This window comes from Humulus lupulus, chromosome 7 (genome assembly GCF_963169125.1).
Source record: "Humulus lupulus chromosome 7, drHumLupu1.1, whole genome shotgun sequence".
In the NCBI taxonomy this organism is placed as follows: domain Eukaryota; kingdom Viridiplantae; phylum Streptophyta; class Magnoliopsida; order Rosales; family Cannabaceae; genus Humulus; species Humulus lupulus.
In genome coordinates, this window is record NC_084799.1 from 207,277,198 (window position 1) to 207,286,082 (window position 8,885).

Genomic DNA, 8,885 nt, shown 5'->3' on the forward strand with positions numbered 1-8,885 from the left:
TTTGAAGAAAAAAATTGAAATGTACACAGTCTTCTTTTTGTATTTATCACTATGCATGCAGGGAAAGTAATACGAATTTTGTCTAAAACTTTGACTGAGGTGCCAACTATTTTGTTTTGTAGTTATCTACATTACACTTTATTTAGGAAAAATTAATAATTTTGCCTAAAAAGAATAACAAAATAGAAGAAAGCTGTCAAGGGCTTTGTAACGTAAATTAGTATTAAATATTTATTTGACCTAGCTACATAATTTATTCTTTATATAAATTCCATTCTTCATTTCAATAATTATCAACACTCTCACAACATATCAATCTCTATCAGGTATGTATGATTTTCTCTTTTCACTTCATCAGATTTTTTTTTTGTTGTTGTTGGATTTACTTTGCTTCTTTGGCTAATTCGATTATACTTTTACTGCAGATAAAATCTATCTACTTAGAGATGGATATAAGGGGATTTTTCATAGTTGCTATTGTGTGTGCATTTTCATATTATTGCAAGGCTGAAGAACAACCAATGAAACTATCAAAAGATGAAGTGATTGAGATTGAGAATCGACTTGAGCGATTGAACAAGTCATCAGTCATGACTATAAAAGTACTTTATATTCATCTTCATATCTCATCCTAGATATTGAATTTATATAAATACTTCTATATATATATATATAAATGACTCATTTGTTTGGTATTATTGTTTAGGTACAAAGTGGAGACATTTATGACTGTGTTGATTTTTACAAACAACCTGCGTTTGATCATCCTTTACTAAAGAATCACAATTATGATTTTCAGGTTTTTTTTTTCTTCCCAAATATTATTATTTCTTTAATAACTTATTATTATTAATTATTTCTTTTTTTTTCTACATTTATGGTGTAGATGAGACCTTATTCTCGCCCTAAGATGATGGTGAATGAAAATCAGCTCCCAAAAAATGTGAAACAAATTTCAATAGATAGTGAGTCTAAGGGTGAAAGATGTCCAACTGGAACTATTCCAATAAGAAGAAGTACCAAAGAAGATCTTATCAGAGCCAAATTGTTTACAAAGGCCTATTCTTCGAGAATCATTAGGTCCCAGCTTGCACCTGAAAATGATAGTTTTCATGTAAGCATTTTACATTTTAATTTCTTTTTAGAGAATTTACTTATTTGGTATCCTCTGTTTTCAATAATATTCATACAATGTCCTATATTTTGAAATTAAATATATAATAGCATGCAATGGTTCGAACAAAATCTGACCCTGCTAAGAAGTACAATGGAGGTGGAACATTTGCAAGCTTTTATACACTGCCTAATGTCGGAGACTCACAGTATACTGCTGGTCGAATGAAAATACAGAATGAGCTTGATATCATCCAAGCTGGTTGGACAGTAAGTTTGTTAAATATTTATGATATTCAACTCTCTCAAGCTTTTCGAATAAAATTATTGTTCACTTATTGATTTTTATTACACTATCATATATTAGGTAAATCCTGCTATCTACGGGGATAATAAAAATCGGATCTTCGTATATTTCCAGGTTAGCTTATATATATTTACGGGCGAATTCTCTTATAGAGCTTCACTTTAAGTCCTACTGGTGGGGCTATCAGTGTTCTCGACCCGTAAATAGTTTTCGGCGCGATTTTTTTTATGACCGTATATATTAATTGCAGCTATATAGAGCATCCTGTAAATTTTCAGAAAATTTCAAATAGTTTACAGTACCAAAAATTAAGTTCAAATGTGTTGTTGCACGCGTGACTAATTTTTTTTATGCACACAGAAAATTTTATGTACGGTAAACTATTCAGAATTTTCTGAAAAATTGCAGGATGCTCTAAATAGCTACAATATACAAAGTCATAAAAAAAATTGCGCCGAAAACTATTCACGAGTCGAGAAACACTGAGAGCCCCACATGTAGGGCTTAAAGTGAAGCCCTACAGAATAATTGTCCTATATTTATGTTTATTTTTCAAGATTTTTTCGTATTCGTTTTGTATTTTTGTGTAACCGATCAATGTGTGAATATACATTTTTGTAGGCTGGTGAATTTTCTTGTTTCAATACGATGTGTCCAGGGTTCGTTTTAGTTGATCCTCGTCCTATAAACGATTTAATTCTCGGAGAGGCTCATCCTGGTAGCACACCAACAGTGGAATTCGAAATCTTTATTTATCGGGTAAATAAAATAAAATATTTAAGTTAATTATCTTTTTTTTTCTTCTTCCAATTTGATGTTGCAGATTTTTGTTTTAAAAGTAAAAAAAAATCATCTTTCAATTAATGGTTTATATTTGTTTGGACCATGTGTTTTGTCTCATTACCTGTTTGGAATCTGTATTTTGACAAATTACTTTTTGGACTCTATATTTTGTAAAATAATTCAAAGAGAACCCTAAACTTGAGTTTAGTCAAATATTTCTCAACTGAAATCACAAATAATTCACCAAACTAATAGTTCAGAACAAAAACAAAATCATACTGCTTAAAAACTGTGTTGTTATATTCAATTTTTTCTTCATCAAAATTGAGTTTGTGGGTCTATTTGAACAATTTACAAAATATATGGTCAAAACAGATAATCAGAAAAAACACAAGATCCAAAAAAATATAAACCCTTCGATTAAAATACTAGGTTGTATTAATTATTGTGTACTCATTTCATATATAGGATCAAATTACTGGAAATTGGTGGCTTGAGCTTGGAATGAACCATACTCAAATAGGGTACTGGCCATCAAGCATATTCAGCGGTGGGTTGAAAGACTTGGCCACATATGTGGAATGGGGAGGAGAGACTTACAGTCCGCCTGGTCAAGTTGGCCCTCCAATGGGGTCTGGTTTACTTCTGAGAGGTGATAGTCGTTATGATGCATATTGCAGAGTATTAACAACTATAAACGAGGCACACATCCAAGAAGATGCTAAAAACACAGAAAAGGTTTCCATTGATATTGACTTCTATCAAGTTCAGGATCATGGATTTATACGTAGCTTTCGCCATGTCATGACATATGGGGGGCCAGGCCCTAGATGATTGATCATTTCACTTCTATCTCTTCTCTACATTAATGTATTAGTATTAGTATTAGTATTACCACCAATAATAACATTTTAATGAAGAAAAATAAATAAATTTATTAGTGTTTATGTTTTTGATAGACTTGAAATTTTTTCTTCCAACAACCACCTACTTTATCATATCAAAGCACAATAAAAGCAGCATACAAAAACGCATATCAATTTACAACATTTATTATGCTTTTACCTCCAATACATAACTTCTTATACACCTTGGCCCCTTATACTTGAAGAAACACGTATGAGTAGATTACTTGGCAGAACACATAAATGAACATGTATCATAAATCATGCATATCATAATTCATATAATTATCCACATAATGTTATACAATTTATCATAATACCCTTACTAGTAAAAGCAAATATTATAATTGGCACTTAAACCCTTAATACTTGAAGGAACCGTGTCTTACCGCTACCATACATAGTGTTGACGGCAGAAACTCGTCAACAATATATGGATGGAAAACTCAAGAACTTAATAAGAGACTTGTGAACTCAAAAGAACTTGTAGAAATTTAGAGAAAAATTGCAAGTGAACAATAGAAGAAACTCATATATTGCTCTTAGAATAGTCTGGTGTGACATGATTTTTCTAACCCCTTCATTTGAGGGGTCAAAACCTATTTATAGATGGGCTCTAATGGTCTCTGATACAAGGTGGTCCCAAGGGACAAGTTCGTACGTTGGTACCCTGTTAGAGTAGTGGTGCACGATGTAAAGGAGCAAAGGGTCGTGGTATAGGTTTTCGGTACAGGCCCCTAGATGATGATTTTTCTTCTCTACATTATTGTATTTGTATTACCACCAATAATAACATTTTAATGAAGAAAAAAATATATTTATTAGTGTTTATGTTTTTGATAGACTTGAAATTTTTTCTTCCAACAACCACTTACTTTATCATATCAAAGCACAATCAAAAGCAGCATACGTACAAGAACGCATATCAATTCACAACATTTATTATGCTTATAATAAACTAGTACAATCCTTTATTAACAATAAAATAAACATCTCTTCGCATACCACTATTTTCATAGCAACACCAAAAGTTGAGTATATGTTTTTATCATAACACTTTTTTTTTTCTTCTGTGACTTTTAATGAATTTTCTTATTAATATACTAGCTAGAGATATGATATGGTTTGCTCTTGGATATTATTACTAATAACGATTGCTTATTGTTGGGCCCAAAATGTTCGGCCCGAAAACACTTGCCTCATTTATCAAATATTCAAAACGGAGCGTTTAGACAAAGGGATGATCTGAAGGCAGAAGCTGTAGGTCAGAGGCAATCCACGCCTCTGACCTCTGAGCGAGACATTTTAAAAGTTGGTACTTTTGGAGGGAAATTTAGTTATTCTCCTTCCTCCTTTTCAGGATCCACTTGAACCAACTAACTGTTTTGTATATTTTTTCCTATAAATATGAGATTTTGAGAGGAGAAAAGGGATCGAACTTTGAATTGACTTAACCATCGGAGTGTCTTTCTTGTAGGAAATCCCGACAAGTCAAAGGCAGATTTCATCACCGGAGAAGAAGCAAGTCGCCAAACGTTGTTGGGTCTTTACTTCCATATATAGAAAGACAAATTGTTGCCCCAACAATTGGCGCCGTCTGTGGGAACCGATAAATGTATCGGCCTTAGCCACGTCGTCGAACCAAGAAATCAAGATCCACTGCGAACCCAGAAGTTATGCCACCCAAAGGCAACGGAGTTTCGGGCCCAGTTGCACAAAGCGTCCCTCCGACGGACATGGGCGACCAGATCGAAAGAATGTGTCGTCTATTGGAGGCAAGCCAGCAGCGGTCCGACGAGGCAATCAAGACATTAACCAAAGCCCAAGCTAGGCTCGAAGCAAAGATTGGTGAGCTGCGCAGGTCCGCTGACACAACTCGCAACACCCAAGCCCACGAGAATCTTGATTTTAACAGATCTGACGTTCTAGTCGATCGTGTTAATTCCCCACCTCACAACATGAACCCGGGTAACGGGCAATCCCAAGCCATCCCCCCATCCTCTGGGACCGACGGGCGACAAGCCCCAACCTCTGGCACGCATGGGCGGGCCGAAGCAGAACCCACTGGACCCGTTCAGCCAACAACCGACGTCCGTCCTCAACACACCATACCTCAAGTCGCACACGATTCTCCCTCTAAAGGTCGCGTTCCCTCGATCTGTTTCTTGGACAGTTGGAAAGAAGACATGATGAGGGAAATGATGCAGAAGTTCTCAGATGGGCGATCCGCCTACACCACTGAACATTTGGATCTTGTATCAAGAACCACTGAAAAATTGCCTTTCTCGGAATGGATTCTGAATGAGCCAAAGCCTCGGGACTTCATCATCCCTTCCCTGCCTGCATTCAATGGAAAGGGAGACCCGCTAAACCACCTATTTCAATTTCAACAAAAGATGGCGTTAGAAGCTAATAACGAAGCCATACAATGCAATGTCTTTTCAACGAATTTCTCTGGGCCGACTCTGTTATGGTTCCGACAATTAAAGGCCGGATCACTCAGCAGTTTTAGTGATCTCCGACGGTCCTTCTTACAGCAGTACAGCGCGAACCGAGAGGCTCCCAGAACAATGGCCGATCTCTATCGAATTGAACAAGGGGAGAATGAACATCCAAAGGCATACTTACAACGTTTCATTGACCTCGTGCATCAAATCCACGACGTCGACCCACTCACCGCAGCAAATCTCTTCGTCAAAAGCTTGCAGGTGGGGTCACTCTTGAATGAGAATCTCACTATGACACCACCATACGACATGACAGACGTGCAGACCCGAGCCGAGGGCGTCTTCAGGGTATTAGAATTTCGAGAGGGCGCACAGAAGAAGACTGCACTCATCTCTGCTCCCCCAGCAAATAATTCTCCACCACCTGCCAGGGATGACAAGAGGAAGCGGAACCAAACAGATCATACGAAGGAAGGAAAAAGGCCAAGACAGGATCGACAGCCATCGCGGTACCCATCCTTTGAATACACCATCCCGCAAGAAGTCATTTATGAAGAAAATAAAGACAGGCCTATCTGGCGAGAGCCCTACAAAATTACCACTCCATCTGACAGAAGGGATAAAAGCAGATACTGTCTCTTCCACAAAGATCACGGTCATACGATTGCTGAATGCCACAATCTGAACAATCAGATCCAAGCCCTCATGAGGAGTGGGCGGCTTACCCAATACATCAAGGAGACAGGCAGACCAGGCGCCTCGCGGCAGAACACAGCTTCTGCCCCTGCTCCGCAGGCGTCAGACCCCGTGCACACGGCCTTTGACAGCATCCTGGAGCCTCTCAAGCAAGTCCCTATGATCCACGGGATCGTAGAGCCCACTGATAATCAAGAACACACAACTAAAATCCATAAAAGGATGGAAGAACGAGTGAAGCGGTACAAATCATTAGGCCATGTGGTCAATCTCGTCACTTCAGAAGAAAGAGGCTACCCAGCCTCTGCTATCACCTTCACTGACGAAGATCTGAAGGGCGTCCACCTGCCTCATGACGATCCACTCGTCATTTCCTTACAAGTTGACCACTGCCAGCTGGGCAGAGTTTTGATCGATGGGGGCAGTGGGGTCGACATCCTCTTCTGGGAAGCCTTCCAGAAAATGGGATTGGAGGAGAATCAGATCCGACCCTCCACCGTGCCCATTTTGGGATTCAATAGCCACAGAGTCTATCCAAAGGGCGTCGTTCGGTTAACTGTGGTAGCTGGAGAACGCGCCCTGCCAGTGGACTTCCTCATTATAGACTCCACCACGAGCTACAACGCCATCATGGGGAGAGGTTGGATCCACCGGATGCAGGGGGGTAGTATCCACTCTACATCAGGTGATGCGGTGTCAATCACTCAACGGCCGATACACCATCGACATCAAAGGCTGCCAGAAGCAGGCTAAAAAGTGCTTCCTTACCTTAAAAGAAATAAATAGCTCTGCCTCTGCCTCCCATGAAGACTCTCCTGACAAATAACAATTACAGAAGTACCTACCAGCGTGCCTAAAAGGAATCGATCTAGAAGAAGACCAAGAAAAACCCCAAGTTACACTAGATACCTTAGAACAAGTAGGTCTAGACGACGCTGACCCTTCAAAAACGGTCCTGGTAAGTACCAAGCTCTCTGAAGATGAGAGGCAGACCCTCGTACGATTTCTCCAAACCAGAATGAGAACTTTTGCCTGGACACCACACGACATACCCGGAATAGACCCTTCTGTCATGAGCCACAACTTGAATATCTCCAAATACTTCCCACCCGTCAAACAGAAGCAGAGGAGATTCGCTCCAGAGGTGAATCAAGTCATACAAGAGGAGGTCCAACGGCTCCTGAGCACGGGGGCAATCGAAGAATGTTTATACCCCAGTTGGCTTGCCAACCCCGTCGTGGTCCCAAAGAAGAATGGGAAAAAGAGAGTATGCGTAGACTACACAAATCTAAACAAAGTCTGTCCCAAAGATAGCTACCCTCTACCAAAGATCGATCAGATGATAGACGCCACGGCAGGGTATGAAAGGATGAGCTTCCTCGACGACTACTCTGGATACAATCAAATCCCCATGAAATCAGAGGATAGGATTCATACAGCTTTCATAACAGAAGATGGTTTATATTGCTACAAAGTTATGCCCTTCGGTCTAAAGAATGCAGGCGCGACATATCAGAGGTTGATGCACAAGCTGTTTTCCTCATTACTCGGGAGAAATATGGAGGTTTATATTGACGATATGGTCATCAAGTCCAAACAAAGCTCTTCACATATAGACGACTTAACGGAATGTTTCGACATCCTTGATGCTTATAAAATGAAATTAAACCCCACAAAATGTGTCTTTGGGGTGTCCTCTGGACAGTTCTTGGGATACATCGTCAGTCAGAGGGGCATCGAGGCGAATCCAACACAGATTGCGTCCCTCTCAGAAATAAAGGAACCCCGAACCATCCGTGACATACAGGCTCTGACCGGCAAAATAGTAGCATTAAGTCGATTCATATCACGAATGTCAGACCGCTGCCAACCCTTCTTACAGTGCATAAAGAAGTCTACCAACACCACCTGGGGACCAGAACAGCAAAAAGCATTGGACGAGTTGAAGACTTATTTGAGGTCTCCTCCTATATTGAGCTCTCCTATTGCTAATGAAGATTTATTCTTATATTTGTCTGTCTCACAATTCACTGTAAGTTCTGTTCTTTTTCGAGAAGAAGCCAATCGTCAGAGGCCAGTGTTCTACTGCAGCAAGATGCTGAAACCCGATACAGTATGATGGAAAAATTGGCACTCGCACTCCTCACGGCCAAAAAGAAGTTACGACAATACTTCGAAAGCCACACCATCATCGTATATACGGACTATCCATTAAAGCAGGTACTGAGTAAGCCCGACCTTTCTGGAAGATTATCTAAATGGGCCATTGAGCTAGGGACATACGACATTCAGTTTTCGCCACGAAAAGCTAAAAAGGGACAGGTACTCGCTGACTTCCTGGTTGAAATTCAGTCATTCACCCCTGACGCTCTGCCATAATTGTTAGAATCAGAATATCAATGGCTGTGGATGATGTACACTGACGGAGCGTCCAATTCCCAAGGGGCTGGAATTGGCATCGTATTAGAAGCTCCCTCGGGCCTCAAAATCGAAGAAGCCATTCGTTTAGAGCAACCCACAACGAATAATGAAGCAGAATATGAGGCACTAATCTATGGTTTAGAACTCGCACGTGAAATGGGAATCCAGCGTCTGAATATCAGAGGCGACTCGCAACTTATGATAGAGCAAGTG

At 39.8% G+C, this 8,885-nt stretch overlaps 2 protein-coding genes across 2 annotated transcripts; both read left to right on the forward strand.

The window, feature by feature from the left end:
• Positions 1-2,068: 2,068 nt before the first annotated feature.
• On the forward strand, positions 2,069-3,037 carry LOC133792671 (uncharacterized). Its single transcript, XM_062230578.1, has 2 exons — positions 2,069-2,179; positions 2,672-3,037. Exons 1-2 carry the CDS (start codon positions 2,069-2,071, stop codon positions 3,035-3,037), a joined length of 477 nt encoding a protein of 158 aa, XP_062086562.1.
• A 1,747-nt stretch (positions 3,038-4,784) lies between these two features.
• Positions 4,785-7,004, forward strand: LOC133792672 (uncharacterized). Its single transcript, XM_062230579.1, has one exon. The coding sequence runs from the start codon at positions 4,785-4,787 to the stop codon at positions 7,002-7,004; it is 2,220 nt and encodes a 739-aa protein (XP_062086563.1).
• The last annotated feature ends 1,881 nt before the right edge of the window (positions 7,005-8,885 follow it).

Coding starts and splice junctions, on each gene's coding strand:
- LOC133792672 (XM_062230579.1), top strand. CDS start 4,785: ATGCCACCCAAAGGCAACGGAGTTTCGGGCCCAGTTGCACAAAGCGTC.
- LOC133792671 (XM_062230578.1), top strand. CDS start 2,069: ATGTGTCCAGGGTTCGTTTTAGTTGATCCTCGTCCTATAAACGATTTA. Junction 2,180..2,671: donor TCGAAATCTTTATTTATCGG/GTAAATAAAATA, acceptor TTTCATATATAG/GATCAAATTACTGGAAATTG.